At 52.9% G+C, this 16,268-nt stretch overlaps 4 protein-coding genes across 4 annotated transcripts; 1 reads left to right on the top strand and 3 right to left on the bottom strand.

Annotated features, from left to right (window-relative positions):
• Positions 1-4,132: 4,132 nt before the first annotated feature.
• Positions 4,133-5,362, bottom strand: PG986_006918 (carbohydrate kinase; the record flags this gene model as incomplete). Its single annotated transcript, XM_066843140.1, has 4 exons — positions 4,133-4,255; positions 4,330-5,049; positions 5,111-5,208; positions 5,266-5,362. 4 exons carry the CDS (start codon positions 5,360-5,362, stop codon positions 4,133-4,135), a joined length of 1,038 nt encoding a protein of 345 aa, XP_066699252.1.
• Positions 5,363-6,682: 1,320 nt separating this feature from the next.
• PG986_006917 (P-loop containing nucleoside triphosphate hydrolase protein) lies at positions 6,683-9,085 on the bottom strand (the record flags this gene model as incomplete). The annotated part of the gene is made up of 7 exons (XM_066843139.1): positions 8,939-9,085; positions 8,562-8,713; positions 8,307-8,363; positions 8,130-8,250; positions 7,597-8,074; positions 7,012-7,520; positions 6,683-6,946 (listed from the first exon to the last, which is right to left on the bottom strand). Exons 1-7 carry the CDS (start codon positions 9,008-9,010, stop codon positions 6,683-6,685), a joined length of 1,653 nt encoding a protein of 550 aa, XP_066699251.1. The 5' UTR covers positions 9,011-9,085.
• A 1,216-nt stretch (positions 9,086-10,301) lies between these two features.
• PG986_006916 (uncharacterized protein) lies at positions 10,302-10,673 on the top strand (the record flags this gene model as incomplete). The annotated part of the gene is made up of 1 exon (XM_066843138.1): positions 10,302-10,673. One exon carries the CDS (start codon positions 10,302-10,304, stop codon positions 10,671-10,673), a length of 372 nt encoding a protein of 123 aa, XP_066699250.1.
• Positions 10,674-12,356: 1,683 nt separating this feature from the next.
• PG986_006915 (acetolactate synthase) lies at positions 12,357-14,555 on the bottom strand (the record flags this gene model as incomplete). Its single annotated transcript, XM_066843137.1, has 3 exons — positions 12,357-14,105; positions 14,164-14,329; positions 14,395-14,555. 3 exons carry the CDS (start codon positions 14,553-14,555, stop codon positions 12,357-12,359), a joined length of 2,076 nt encoding a protein of 691 aa, XP_066699249.1.
• Between the last annotated feature and the right edge of the window lie 1,713 nt (positions 14,556-16,268).

The raw sequence follows: 16,268 nt of genomic DNA, 5'->3' as shown, positions 1-16,268 counted from the left end.
GGATGTATACTTTGCTCGATCATCGCCAGCCCAGCTGAGGTCATGCAGCGACCTACATGCATCATCTATCAACGGCCCGTACGTTACCTACAAGCAATGAGTACCTATCCTTTCGCATCTTGCTAGATGGCATCTGATTGATTGAACACTTCCCGGCGCACGTGTAAGAGGGGCGCAATGAGTCCAAATGACGAGAATCGTTGTCGTTGGGCACGGCCAAGCAAATATCCCCATCCTCGGGCCTTTTCCTTTGTCACCATCCCATTCTGGAATGCATCGAACGCTCTACATTTACTTGCCCATCTCTGTTGGCTGGCAATTATCGGTGGCGCCCGATTTCTGCCGCTTTCAGGCCTCATCACCTCATCAGCATCCACCGCTGGCCATGTACTGCCCGTTGCAGACAGTCCGAGCACGAACTGGTTCTGGTGGAAATGGCGGCCAAATGGGAAAGATCGTCAGCTTTCAAGCACCAAGGGGGCCCATATCCGATCAACTGGTGCGCTGTCTCCGGAACGGAGTGCCACTACCTGACCTACTACCTGCGGACTAACGCGCACGTTCTGCTGTGCGGATGCTTTTTGCTGCTGTTGTTTCTTTTGTCGGGAGGCCTGGCTTCGATTTTTCCCACTCCTGCCTCCTGCCTCCTGCCAGCCTGCTGTGACCCGGATTCTGGAGGAGCCGCTCCATGCACGCTCGGATCCGCGATCAGCAAGCAGTAAAAACTTTTGCTTGACGGGCTTCGCGATATCCGCCTAGGTTTTCTACTCTACCTGCCTGCTGATTTCGACAGACGCCTATTCTAACATTGATAGATCGCAGTAGTTACAACCTGCCCACTCTTCCTTCTGGTATCAACAAGAGCTGCTAAGATTACAGGACTAGGGACGCCTCGCCGTTACTGTAGGAGGGGCTTTTAATTGAATCAGCCATAACCGCCTACGCCAGGCAGAGCGGGAAACGTATTCTAAAAAGCAACTGCTTGGAGGCGCAAAAGGCTGCTGGTCATTACGCCCGTCGAAAACGGCGTCGTCCTCGCGTTCTCTAGCTCCCTCTCTCCCTCTCTTACTCTCTAATGTCCAGTCACACCCGATTTGGTGAATGATAAATCTGGTTCAGGAGGGTCAGAGGAGTTAATCGCGGATGCCGTGCCTGGAAATTTCGACAAAGGACTATTGGCATTGCTTTGGACCATATATTTCATGCGTCGACTGTTCGGGATAGATCCGTACAGCCCCCGTCATTGTCCCGGATCTCTGACTAAACACAGCGGGAGCAAAATGTCTTGGACAAAATGTATCAATGGCTCTATTTCAGCCCCCTTGCCAAGTCAGCACCCAAAGCCGCCCTCCCCACATTATCGCCATCTTTTCCATGAGAGGTTGATTCTCCTTCTTCCTACCGTCTTACCCAGTGACGCATCTTTGCTCTGGCAAGGGCTGCTTGTGCAACCAGCGAATCGGCTTTCGACTCATCCTTCCTCCAGCAGGGGAGTTACAGCTGCCGCTTATACATGCATGCCCCCTCCACGTACGTTGGAGCATGGCCGACACGGCCCAGCGAACCTTAGCTGCAGTATTAAGACGTTCCTTCTGCGCGACAACCTCTGAGACTGCATGTGCAACTAGGGAACCATCGGGGGCATTTTACAATAGTCTAGGCTCGGTGTTTCTGGGCCAATCCACGGCAGTAAGACGCGTTGCTCTCCCTGTGCGACAAGTCAGTATGCAAAGGATAGGGCGTCTCCTGCTAGTCCTTCAATCCCAGCCATACCACTGGTAGCTTGTTCCTGAGAGCCAAGTTGGCATGCATACATCTTGGGGCATACTCTACTAGCGGACTGGATGAAGTCCGCAGGTACTGTAATGAAGCAAACACCTGCAGGCCAAACCCCCAACCCCCAAGTGATACATGAAGGCGCATACTTGGTGGGCTTCCTGGTAAACAACAACGTTCTGGCGGTTTCCATTAGTGACCACAGCAAAGAAAAACACAGGCGGGCCTTCCTGATCAGCCCTTACCAACGCGAGAGTGTAAGCAAAGACAAAGTGGCTGTCTCAGACCCTGTGAAGCGATCTGGAGTGTCTCATCCCCAAAGTGGTCCGTCCAGCTTCGAGGCTGGAGACCTTGCGATGCCCAGATCCTCTAAATGTAACAAGATTGACTCAAGTAAGATCTGGTCACAGCAATTGACACATCACTGCTGAATACAGCGCCTCGCCCATAGTGCGCGGGTCAATTCTGATTGAACAAAGAACTCGGACCAGCCGTTCGCGCCCCCCCCAGGACGCATACAGGCATGACATCTTGATAAGAGTTGACTGGTCGGGCCGATTGAGGGTAATTTCAGCTGTGCTGGGTGTCAGGTCGTATCTGTCTGCCCATGATAATCCAATGATTTGCGGCTGGCCGGGAGGGGATCTTGTATTGTTGGGTCTGTTGGTGTCACCGATCCGGCAATCTGTCTTAGTGTGCGGTATCGTACCTGGGGGAAGAGCCAATGATTCTCTGAGTAGAAGCGAACAAGAGGGCCGCCCCGAAGACCACCTACACCCCTCCAACGCGTCACCCCTGGGCACACATACGTCTGCGAGGTTGTCAGGCTAGGCACAGCGGCCTCTCACGCAAGAAGACCCTGGTCGCTGGTTGCTAGGAATAGGCAGACTGCAAGGGACGAAGTCTCGATGAGACCACAACTTGTCCTTGGGATTCCCGAATGAAAGGGTGGCCTGACTCTTTCTTGCATGAGATCGCCGTAGTAGTCATAAGGAGCGACATACTTACGGCGATACAGCCAGCATGAACACTGTCCTTGCTTCTTTCCTGGCCAAGTTCGAGGGGCATATGGCGTTTGCTATTCTTATGTCCCCATGCATTATTGACGTAACCACCAGGCCTCCCCCTTCGTACAAATGCACAACGAACAGTGTACGAAATCAAACCCAATCTCCGAAGGTTAAGTGTCCGTCGGCGACACCATGACAACCGCTGTGAGCACTGCAGGAAAGGGTGGATTAGATGATCCCAAGTTTGATCATGCATACAAATCCCATCCAGTCTTCCCCTCTTGTGTAACCGTACTCGGCATGGCCAGTAAAAAGTATTAGGTGGCTCCTTCCCTTCATTGATTATTACGTCTACCAGTGTTATACCACACACACTGACAAAACACACCGCATCTTGGCCACGCACAAGGTCGCGTATGCAACGCATCTATGGCATATTTATGCCCTTTTCCTTTTCACTTTCGAAATCGGCCTAAAGTTACACTTGCAGTGTCAGTGGCCGATCTGGAAAATCAAAAAGCAGGTTCTGCTGATGTTGCTGTTGTAGTACTTACCCCTGGCCAAGCAAGCTGCTGTAGCTCTTTGATGTGACCCCAGCGCTGATCGGACTGAACACCCACATCCACTGTGACATGTGAATCGCCCCAACTCCAAGTTCACGATGCCAGTGGTGGTACAATGCCATAAAGGGGGTGGAGGAGGGGGGTGAGCGTTACCCTTTTCTGTATCCCAGCTGTAGCTGGACTAGATGTCTAGTGCTCGGTGCTCCTTCTTAATATACACGATATCAGACTTGTTCTACCCCAATTCTTTCGAAACTGAATTCGATATCTAAAACGCACTCACTGCAACTTGGAGCTCATGAGGATGAGTGGTGATGTAGAATGGGCAGTTTTTCCCGATGTCCCAAGCCATGTACGACGGCGACAGTCAATATACGTGAAACCCCCACATACTGGGCTGTAAGGACTCCTCTAGATGTGGCCAGTCGGCCCTGTTTCATTTGTTCATTTGTATTCATTCTAGACCTGGCTGGCAGCCTCGCTATGTTGTCAGGCTCTCTTTATACCCCATCAAGTCTGGCTGTGCCGACTTTGCCTTAACATTTTAACCTTCCCAGACCTCCCTGTAAGATTGCGAGACACCACGCCGGTTCGCACAGAGATAAAGACATCAATTCTCGTGTCTCTAAGTTTCCCGTGTTCTCTCGTATCGCACCGACTGAGTCGTCCATGGCGATCCAGACATGCAACGGTCGAGGTGTCTCGGCCCTCTCCACGTGCTACTGGATAACCACCTGTTCCTTCCATTCACGAATCAAGGTTCTTCCGGCTACCTAGGTACCTCTACAGCTTCGCGTCCGGCTCATCCTCACCGAAGAGTTCCAAGAACGACGGATGGACCTCATCAGTCAGGTCGCTGGCTTGCAGGCTGCGGCCCTTCTTCTGGAACGCATTGCGCGAGCAGAGCTATGAACTTGTTAGCAATCTATTCTGATCTCACCGTAGCGTTGGGGAAGATCATAATGGAAAGGGGGACGTACCCTCGTAATAGCACTACCACCAAATGCCGCCAGACCCAGCAACTCCTTCGGCTCCAGCTTGTTGCCGTGGTCCCAAAGGCCATCCAAGTACGCCTGTCGCCAGCCGAGGAAAGTGGCAATGCTACCGGTGAGCGTATCACCCTGGCCACCGCTGCGCTTGAGCCCGCCTTGGAGATCGACAACCATGGTGTGCTTGCCGTTGCTAATCATATCCTGGCCGCCCTTCTGGACGATAGTGACGCCGCCGAGTGCGCGAGAGAGGGCCTCGACCTGGGCCGTGGGACTCTTGTCGCTGTCGCCGGCCTCGCCGTTATCGCCGTCGGGCTTGAGGCCCTTCCAGAGACGGCCGAATTCGACAACGTTGGGCGTCAGCACGACCTCCTCCCAGCCGACGAAGAGCTCGGGCCGGCTGGTGACGATAGCGAGGGCGTCGGCGTCGAGGACGACGGGCATCTTCTGCTTGCGGGCCACAGCCAGCACCTTGGCGCACGTCTCCTGCATCAGCGGGTCGCGGCCGAGTCCGGGCCCAATGACGAGCACGTGCAGGCGGCCGAGCATGTCGATGATCTTGCTCGACACCTTCTCCGGGTCCGTGTCCTCGGGGGCCGGGCAGTCGTTGGAGGACGGCGAGGGCGACTGGCGCATCAGAGGGTGCACCATGAGGTTCGGGGAGTACGTCTTGATGACGGCACCGGCACCTGGTGTGCAGATAACATGGGACTAGGGGATTTGGTCAGGAAGACAGTTCTCTAGATGAACATGCATAGGTACGCAGACATACCATGTCACATCCCAGTCTTGCACTGGCCATCGCAGAGAAGTACGGAGCTCCTGTGTAATCCTCGCTACCTCCAATGACGGCGATGCGGCCTAGCTGCCCTGCAAAATTTCCGTTAGTCTGGTGCATATCTCATCTCCCCAATGATGGCTGCGTACCTTTGTGAAACTTCTCGAGCATGGGTGGCACCATTTGGCGCACCTTGCCCAAAATCTCCTTTGTAGCGGCCGACATCTCGGGGGACTCAGAACTCATGTCTGTACGGCTAGGATCCTTCAAGGTACTTGGTCTGGATGTGATCCTGTAGATTTCTCGATGGTAATGAGCCCAGTGTAGATTTGACTCGTTAGGTGAGGCGACGTGCGGAGATTTCTGGAGCCGTAGTGATTGGTCGGCTGCTGCAAGTGATGTGTAGGAAGTAAGAAACCAACTCTGGGGTTAGAAAATTACGGAAGGTATACACGAAAATTCAGCTGAAGTCGGGCAATGTAGGTGGTTAGTGGTGTTGTGTGGTTACTCTGCGGAAAGGTAGGAGGAACGTAAGGTCCGGAAATGGGTTGAAATATGACATCACGAGATCCAGAGATCCATCGGAGCCGCATCATCGGTTTTATTAGACAGAGCTACACTCACCTCGCGCTCAAGGTATTATGCACACACTGTAAATCCAAATTCTGTATTACCTGCCATTTAATCTCCAGCTGTATAGTTTTAATTTATTAAAGATATAAAGACGAGCAAGCGATAGCTATATTTTAAAAGTATTCTTATAAAAAGAATATATTATGAATTTTGTATTATTTCGAGCTTTTTTTCGTTCGTATCTAGACATAATAAGAAATAATACTTAATTTAGGAGCACTTTGCGCGCTAGATACGCTGTGCTTGCTCGAGATAATGCAGGTAGCCGTAGGTGAGGAAGTGCTGGCGTCGATAAGGGGAAGGCGACGGCGTCGACGAGGAAAACAAGGGTTGGCAACAGTGTCGACGAGGGTGCTGGTGATGGGTGTCGGCGTACACGACCGTACCCCTCGCTACGATTTACTGGCAGTACGGAGGCGCGAAGCGCCGGAGTCTTGCTTGTATAAGCCCATTTGCTGTAGGCACATTTTGGTCACCCGCCTGGCTGACGAAAATCATGGCGGAATAGTTTCTAGTGCTCTGGAGGTGGTGGGCGGCCGTTTCATTCAAAGGGGCGCGAGGCGTCCGAAAATGGTATACCTGTATAGCACACCTGTATAGCATACCTATATAGCATACCTATATAGCATCTAAGGATGTATGTACTGGTTCACTAGAGGTCTCAAACAAGACGATGCGGGTATTTTAGAACATATTAATGAACAAAAGGAACCGAGTGCTCTTGAGTTTGTGGCTCTATTTTACAAAGGCTGAGCTGGAGGGTATAATCTCCGCGTCTCAACCAGTTCCGCACTTTTGCAGCACCCGACTGACATACATCTCGCCTCTAATGAGAAACAGGTCCCGCCAACTAATGCAGCATTTCCGCAGGTATAGACAGATCCTCTCCCTTCACTCCAGCCATCGATTATCTAAGGTACATGCACCCTTTGCTTACGACGTGAAGCTCTTGGTGAAGGTCTGGACGACGTCACGCAGCTTAGCCTCGAGCTCCTTGCTGAGAGCACCCTCCTTGTCGATGGTGGCCAGCAGTTCCGACTCGTTGGTGCGGAGGTGGGCCAGGAAGTCAGCCTCCCACTGAGTAACCTTGGCGACGGGGACGTTGTCGAGGAAACCGTTGACACCGGCGAAGATGAGGGGAACCATCTCGTTGACGGCCATGGGGGAGTACTGCTTCTGCTTGAGGAGCTCGGTCAACTGTAGATAGCGAATGGATTAGCTGGTGCATCTAACACGATTTCGGGAGAGTTCTTGGTACTTACACGCTCACCACGAGACAGGGTCTGCTTGGTGGAGGCATCCAAATCGGAACCGAACTGGGCGAAGGCAGCGACCTCACGGTACTGGGCCAAGAAGAGCTTCAGAGAACCAGCAACTTGCTTCATGGCCTTGAGCTGGGCAGCGGAACCGACACGGGACACGGACAGACCGACGTTGATGGCGGGTCGGATACCCTTGTAGAAGAGCTCGGCCTCCAAGAAGATCTGACCGTCGGTAATGGAAATGACGTTGGTAGGAATGTAAGCGGACACATCACCACCCTGGGTCTCAATGATAGGCAGGGCAGTCATGGAACCTCCACCGAGCTTGCTGTTCATCTTGGCAGCACGCTCCAGAAGACGCGAGTGCAGGTAGAAGACATCACCGGGGTAAGCCTCACGTCCGGGAGGTCGGCGCAACAGCAGAGACATTTGACGGTAAGCAACGGCCTGCTTGGACAGATCGTCGAAGATGATCAGGGAGTGCTTTCCGGAGTCCCTGAAGTATTCCCCTGTTTTTCGATCGTCAGCGGCTAGTTACAGATCAAAGGAATAGATGAGGAGTATATAGCGTAGACAGGCACATACCAATGGAGGAACCGGTGAAAGGAGCAATGTACTGCAGGGGAGCGGCCTCGGAGGCAGTGGCAGCGACGATGACGGAGTACTTCATGGCGTCGTTCTCCTCGAGGGTCTTGACGAGCTGGGCAACGGTGGATCGCTTCTGACCGACGGCGACGTAGATGCAGTAAAGCTTCTTGGTCTCGTCGTTGGTGTTGTTCCAACGCTTCTGGTTAAGCATGGCGTCGAGGGCGACAGCGGTCTTGCCGGTCTGACGATCACCAATGATCAACTCACGCTGACCACGGCCGATGGGAACCATGGCGTCGACAGACTTGAGACCAGTCTGGACGGGCTGGTTGACGGACTGACGGGGCAGGATACCGGGGGCCTTGAGCTGGGCACGGCGTCTCTCCTTGTTGTTAAGAGGACCCTTGCCGTCAATGGGGTTACCCAGAGCATCGACGACACGGCCTAGCAGCTCCATACCGACGGGGACATCGACCTAGGAATTGTTAGTCGCTTGTTGCCTGCCATAAAAAAGAATTGGTGCCTCTCACAATCTCGCCGGTACGCTTGACGGTCTCACCCTCCTTGACGAGACGGTCAGAACCGAAAAGCACAACACCGACCTGGCCAGCCTCCAGGTTCATGCACATTCCCTTGACACCGGAAGCGAACCTAGGCGCATTGTTAGTCGGGTCCGTCCAATCCGGGGTTGTATTGAGGAGACATACTCGACCAGCTCCTCGGCCTGGACGTTGGCCATACCGTGCACACGGGCGATACCATCACTGTAGAGCACCAAAAGTCAGTATAACAGCCCCAATTGTGCCAATAAAGCGTAGCTCGAGACGGTGATGATCATGGCGGTCGGCGAGGTCGATGGGGCGATGATGCAATTGTTGGCTCTGGTGTGTTGTCGGGGCTCGTTGTCGCCATGAAAATCCCGACTCGGCTAGTCTCCACTTTCGCTTCGAGGAGGAACATACCCAACAGACAGGACACGGCCAGTCTCGGCCAGGTTGGTCTCCTCGGAGACACCACGAATGCGCTGCTCGAGGATGGAGGAAACCTCGGTGGGCGTGGCCTTGGCCTCAGCGTAGGAGCGGCTCTGGATTCTGAAGGCTGCGCGATTTTGCACCTGCGGTGGTGGAAGAAAAAGCTGTTAGCCGAAGGCCCGACCAGACATGAGGTCAATGATGCAGCGGGTGGCCGGAGCTCGTCGGAGCTCCCAATCCATGCTTAAAAGCTTCCAAAAAGCTCAATTGAGCTGTTCGAGGGCCGTTGAGATGCATTGATGGCGAGTGCAGGCAGGAATTGATGGCATTGAGGCCGGAGGTCGATGGGGAGTGGGAGCCACACTTACCGCAACAGCTCTACCAGAGGTAGAGACAGCGCTCACGGCGCGCGTGGACCGTCGGAGGGCGTTGCGAAACATTGTGAAAAGAGGTGACCTTAGATCCTCTGGAGAAAAGAAGGAGAATCAATTGCAACCTCTTTGCAATTGATGGGGGTGGGAGGGGAGATTATGGGAGGACGGGTTTTGAAGGGTTTTGGAGGTTCTGAATACAGATCGGAGGAAAGAGAAGAAAAAGCTCTCTTTGCATGGCCCGGACACACAGTGGCCGCGGGTCCTTGGCCTGGGACAGACTGTTCCCAATTCCTGCTAGTTGAGCTGAGCAGTGCACGTACCAGCCCACTTCTGCCACTTCTGCTTGCACTGGTTCTGCTGGAGACGACGGGAAAAAGAATAAGGCGGGCCCGACTTGACCCGACCCGAAGATTGGAGATCGAGAAGAAAAGGATCATGCAAAGCAGATGACAAGTGCCGGGCAGCTGGCAGCTACAGCACTTGGCTATGACTTCAATTGAGCACGAGCAGTGGTGCAGTGGAGTTGTTGGGGAGCTCCTCACCCAATTTGGGTTGTCTGTGTCGCTTTCTACTCTACCAGGTACATACCATATTGACCACCAGGGTACCTACAGCCCTCGAATAATTCAATCCTTATTCATCAATTGATGAATCTTCAACCCCGGCATCGAAGCACATGAGTTTTGTTCGTCAAAGAACCAATTGGCAATTGGTATTTCGAATGGGGTTCCCATACACTGGATGTAGGTGGTGGATGCCAGCGATTACTGCAAAGCCGTTCGTCCGGCTCTGATACCGAACCCGGCACCTTTGTGTCGTCTCAAGTCAATTACCTACGGCAGTCACTTTTTGGATGACCGGAGCAACATACCATGGCTCTTGGCTCATATTTTGGCCCAACCCGTTGTCTCAATTAACCAGTTGGAATAACCTCCTGGAATGTGTAGTAACCGCATCCAGCAGTCATGTTGAATAACTAGTCTCTACATCACGTCGAGTAATCATGCGGACACATGCTATTATTCCACATCTCACGCTAAATCGAGTTGGTCACTGCCCTATAGCCGGGAGAGTCACGGAATGTTTGTGCAGTATTATGTATTATGTCGATTAAGTAAGTACTAGTACTATAGATATGGATAGAATTTGACTCTATAGCTGCCTGTATAGCAGCACCGCATATTCAACCACTTCCAAGAAAGTAGCCCTTCCTCCATCCTCTCTGTACGGAATGCCCCTGCCATCATCATATTGAATTGCGAAATGCCACGTCTCCCGGTCGCCGGCGGCCCTGGGGGTTTTGTGATGTAGTAGTCCCTTGCGGATCAGAGTGCCGCCTCATCTCATAATACCTCTTATGCGTCCTTCTCACGAACTCCAGTATCTCGCGGCCACGCTGGCGCTCGAGCTCGCTCTCCATGGTCTCGTACTCGCGCTTCTCGAGGGGGTTGAGCACCGCCCGCGAGAGCAGGCTCAGCCACTTCGGGATCCGCTGCCGCCGCTTCACGTACTTGAGCTTGACCGTGGCCAGCGGGACGGTGTCCTTCAGCTTCAGCTCTTCGTGCAGGACCCACACGGCGTTGTCCAGCTCGTCGGGGTCGACCTCCTCCAGGCACCAGACCGAGCGCTCGGAGAGGGGGGTCTTCGTGAAGACAGATGTCATGTCGGACGAGGGGGCTGTCTCGGAGAGGGAGGTCATCTTGGCCAGGGGGCCCATCCGAGGCTCTGAAGGGCCTGCCGGGGTGCCGCAGTGGTCACACGTGCCCCCTTTGGCCGGCCACACGGGCAACTGATAGGTCTCTTGCCGTTTGCGCTTGCCTTGCAGCTTGGCGTTATCGTTGCTATTGTTTTGATCGTCGTAGCCGTCGTTCTTGCATGGTCTCGGCCCGTAATTTGCGACAGCTTTCCCCTTGAGTCTCCGGAGCCTTTGGAGACTCGCGGGTGATCTAGAGCGCATCGTATCGTCTTCCGATGATGAAGAGGACAAGACAGTGCAGGGCGGAGAGCGGCGAGGCCGTATCACCTGCTGGGGGTATCCCATTATGAACATAGTTAGGGCTGTATCATATCGAGCTTGGTAGGCGCAAAATGCACTGCGTACTTTGCGGAATAAGTGTGGCTCTACTGCCAAAGGAGATAACTCACAGTAATAAGTTTTTTCAGGAATGGTTGTATAATTAATATCCTCAATAACAGAAAGTTCAAGGCCTGTCAGGTACTCAAAACATAACTTGCTCAAAAACCTGGGCATCTAAACTATACCCGCGCCGTATTCCTTCACGACTAAACTTCGCGCTCCTCGAGATAAAATTGAGTTAATTTCGTAAATATCAAATAAAACCGCCGATAAATTCGATTTAATATCCCGAATACTAGAAGAAAACGAGCAACGAACACGGAATAAAGTAGTAAAGAACAAGGGAATAATTTATACATTTTTCTTCAAGGAGCCCGATATCAGTGCCACAAAGATATTCCTTCCTCCTAGTAGTGTCTGCCACGATTCCAACGTTAAAGCCCTGTCGAAGGCCACCAAGAAAAAAAAAGAATCCGCGGGCGGCAGGGGCTCATAAGGAACCAAGCGGAAGCAGGGACGTCCCGCCGAGGAATCTATGGACGAAGCCAATTCCGATACTCCGGCAACGATGAAGAAGAACTGGTCATCTTCCGAACAGGCTCTTTGAAGAACTCTTGGAAGAAGGCTACCTCAGCGAAGCTCCTGAAGTCTTCTACTTTCAGCACGACTATCAAGGCAATCAACCAGCAATACGCAGTACTGCAGGCAGATAGAGCCGTGGCCTACCTAAAGATGAAGACGAGGATGGGGACGTCAAGAAGAGCGTTGAGGCTGACGAGGTCTGAGTCGGGAGTGTGCTAATCGATGGAAGGTTATGGAGAGCAAGCGTGGAACGTGTATAAAGACGTATCGTAATAGATTACCGATAAATGGTTAGACAACATGGTTTTGCTGGGCGTCTCACAAGACGGAATGGAATACGGAAGCAACCTCTGGCACAGAAGAGAGACAACTCTCCTTACAGGAACACGAAAGTAAACCACTAGTACGGGATGAAGACGACTGCCCCTCCAGGACCGCGGATGTTTGCGATAGATTAGTTCTTCAGACTTGACATTGGGTCCGCGGACAAACACATACACATTCTACATCACCGATAGACCATTAATTTTCCTTGTGAATACTATGATTATCTCGGCATGCTCGTAGGAGCCCCGCCAGATCATGAATTTTGGCAGACCTCTCGCCCAGGATATATACAGTTAACTGCCATGAATGGACTCCCCGATAATTCGCCAAAAGCACTTTTTAAAACCCAGAACGCTATGACGTTATGCCACATAAAAACAACGTTAAAGAGAACAGACCCGCCTAGAAGTACAACACGGAACCGACTTAGCTATGTAAGCCCTTGGTTCGGTTCTTCATCACTTCTCTGCGCTTCTTATCGGCCTCCGGATCCCACACAAGGAACTCGTGTAATCCACAGCCAGCAGGGACCATGGGCAAGACGGGCACCTTCTTGTCGGTCATCACCTCCAAGAGGGCCGGGCCGTCCGAGTTGATGAGCCACTTCAGAGCATCTTCTACCTCCTCAGGCTTGATGAGGCGACGATGTTGCACACCCATAGCATCTGCCAACTTCATGAAGTCAGGGTTCTGCTGGTGGGTATGCGCGTATCGGTCTTCGTAGAAAAGGTTCTGCCACTGTGTGACCATACCCTGCTCCTCGTTGTTGAGAACAATAACCTTCACGCCAATGTTGAACTGGGCGGCCGTCGAGAGCTCGGTGAGAGTCATGTTGAAGGACGCATCTCCATCAATGTCGATAACAAGAGCGTCAGGCCGAGCGACCTTGGCGCCAATGGCAGCCGGTAGGCCGAATCCCATAGTGCCCAAACCACCAGAGCTAATCATGGTTCGCGGGTGACGCCACCTGAAGTGCTGAGCGGTCCACATCTGATGCTGGCCAACACCGGTAGCAATGACGACCTCCTCTTTGCGCTCGTTCGTCAAATCGCTGAGCTTTTCGATCAAGGCCTGGGGCTTGATCAAACCAGCTCGCTCGGTACGGTTGAAGGAGTTCATCGGCCACTTTGCCTTCCAGCCCCTGATCTGGTCGAACCAGCCCTGGCGGTCGGTCATGCTTCTCATCTCCAGATGCGGGATCAGCTGCGCCAAGTTCTCGGCAACATCACCTTCGACGGCTTCTGTGGCTTGCACAACCTTGTTGATGTTCTTGGGGAGAATGTCGAAGTGCACGATTCCGCCACGGCCTTCAGCAGCAGCAGCCTTGGCCGCAGGGGCGAACTTGGCAATGTTGAGCGTCACGCGGTCGTCGAACCGGGCGCCCAATGCAATGATGAGATCGGCCTCCTGCATAGCCATGTTGGCGAAGGCGGATCCGTGCATACCAAGCATATAGAGGGACTTCTCGTCAAGCTCATCGAAGGAACCAAGACCGTGAAGGGTAGTTGTTACAGGGATAGACGACTTCTCGGAGAACTCCTTCAGAAGTGCTGGGCCGTTGCCCGAGATCATACCTTGACCAGCGTAGATAACAGGCTTCTTGGCCTTGTTCACGAGTTCAGCAACGCGGCGCAGAGACACGGCCAATTGCTTTTGGGTCATGTCCATAGCAGCCCGCGATGCCGCGCTGGGAAGAGCAGGGAGGGCGGTCTCGGTAGGAATGGCCTTCCTGAGAATACTGGCAGTGACATCCTTGGGCAAATCGACCAAAACGGGTCCGGGACGTCCACTGGTGGCGATCTCGAAGGCCTCGTTAATGCGCCTGGGGAGCTCAGCCACGTTCTTGACCATGACGTTCCACTTGGTGCAGGCACGCGAGATACCGATAACGTCGGCCTCCTGGAAAGCATCGCTGCCGATAGCGGTGGTCACGACCTGACCGCAGAAAACAACCAGGGGCGTGCCGTCAGAGAGGGCGTCTTGCATGGGGGTAATGACGTTCGTGGCGCCGGGTCCCGAGGTTACCAGAACGACACCAGGCTTGCCCGAGGCGCGGGCATACCCTTCAGCCATATGCCCAGCACCTTGTTCATGTTTCGGGAGGATGAAGTCGAAGTGTTTGGAGTTGTAGATGGCATCGAAAACAGGGAAGAATGGCGCCGCCAGGGTATCCAACTATAACTTGTTAGATTTGTGTATATGGGGTCGAGGCATGCATGGTTCACATACAGACATGCTTGACGCCCTGTCGGAGCATCATCTCGTGGAAGATTTCTCCACCACTCTTGCCAATGAACGACTCGTCCATCTCGGGAACCCGAGGGTTCACGAGGGGTTGCACATGGTTGCTGTCTTTCGTCTCGGCAGTGTTGAAAGCGGGTGCGGGTACCTCACGGGGACTGCATTATGTAATTTGACGTCAGTATAAGTTTCCACACGATAGCGACATGGTTGGGCAACATACACTGCAGCAGCAGTTGTCTGCGTCCTCACGCCAGTCGGTCCCTTCTTGGAATTCAGAGCCGACACGGCCGCCGACGAGGTGAAGAGGCGCTGTTGGCACTGGGTGCGCGAAACCTGGGCCAAGGCCCTGACGGCCCTGGAGGCTTGCCTAGTTCGCATCATGGTGGTGGTTGGGCTGTGCGTAGTAGACACAATTGAACCAGCAGCAAGAAGAGAAAAAGGGCAAAAGTTTTGCGAGATGCAACACAACTTTAGCTTTCCAGTCGTGAGTCTCTTGAACCCGGGGTGACAGAAGAGAAATAAATAGCTGTGGCGGATGGGAAAAAGTAAGGACTAGGGGACCCAGGCCAAGGTATGAGTCGAACAAACCGAACCACGCCTACCAGGACTACGGCGGCCGTAGTGAAAGAAAGAGGGTGTGCGAGTGCGGGAGACTGCAAAATACCAAACCCGCGGCAACGGAGCTTGAAAAAAGAATTGCCCGCTGCTGATTCGTCAGGGCCGGTGTGGGGTAAGGCTCCTCCAGGGGATTGTGCACGTTGATGCATGCACGAGCTCCAGCCTGCTGTGGCGATATCGGCTTTTCGACTGTGACTTGCTACAACCGTAGATGAATTGCACCCTAAGACACAAGTGATTGATTGATTCCAATATGGACATCTACTACTGGTAAACCTTCGAGGCAAGGAGTAAACCCCCGGCCATTGGTCAAGCTGATTGTCATTTGCTCAAATTGTAGCAGCCCCAAACTTCACTTCGTGAGCAGCAAGTCCAATTGAGCGCGCATCTGGGCTACATGATTCTCCGTGTCGCTGACAACATTGACTATGTACCTAGGCTGGTCGCCGTGATGGAATCCGTCGCTGGCCGGAATCTTTTCAAATCTCAATGCAGTAAAATATCGCCTCGGGCCTTCTGCCCTGCGATTGGCAGAAAGGCAGACTCTAGGGGTCCTGTCTGTTAAACTGAATCAAAATCTGCAGGGCCATCCATGCCTGAAATCTAGATGTTGCCCTAAAACTTTGATCGCCTCTAACTTTGCGCTATCGTTTTTCTGCCTTCTAGCTGGCTTTGCGCCACCTTCTCATTCCGGTCCTATGCTATTCCCCTGCTTGGCCTGCCGAGTCAACTGCAGCATGTTTTATCTGCAGGGGACAGTATTCATACACTCATGTTCATGAATGATGTTCGTTCGCGTAGAGTCGTACGAGCCCTTCGCCGATCGATACTACTTTAAACCGTATGAATAAGGCCAACGCAATGTGCCGCCGAGATCCTCATTCTGTGTCCACGTTTTTACCTAAAAAGTGACCCTAGGACACAATGTCTGCGCATGGGGTTGACAGCACTTCCATGCTATCGATTTGGTGTTCCCTGTCCTTGATTTCTGCCCAGTCACCTGCCCAAGTGGCAGCGACAGGGCTATAATGACTGAGAGGTTTTCGGCCCCTTCAATCCTCAATCGCTCGTCATCATATCTGCCACTACTGGCCAAGGCCTTGTACACAAATGTCGGCTGGGGACATGATGCCCAAACAGTCGGCTATAAGTGCGCAAAACAAGGTGATGAGTGCCGGAATGCCACATGAGAATGCCACACGAGTTGGAACTCTTTGCAACCGTATTGCTGCACGTCGGGTGTGCCTGGCCAATCACGTCAATCTGTCAGATCCCAATCTGGAAAAGGCAGCTTGAGATCCACCCTCTCCACGCACTCGACCCCGCGGTTTGTCGTTCCCCGAACCGAAGTTCCCCATCGAACCACCACAGCGCAAAAAGCCCCGCATGCCATCGTCTTATAAACGAGGTGAAAAATGTGTTCGACTCTCAGAGTCCCATTGATGAATATGTCAACTAAACAAGCCAATTCGAAAT

Source organism: Apiospora aurea (assembly GCF_038362705.1).
Source record: "Apiospora aurea strain CBS 24483 chromosome Unknown utg000005l_segment0_segment0, whole genome shotgun sequence".
Lineage (NCBI taxonomy): Eukaryota > Fungi > Ascomycota > Sordariomycetes > Amphisphaeriales > Apiosporaceae > Apiospora > Apiospora aurea.
This window is presented reverse-complemented; position numbering and strand designations above follow the sequence as displayed.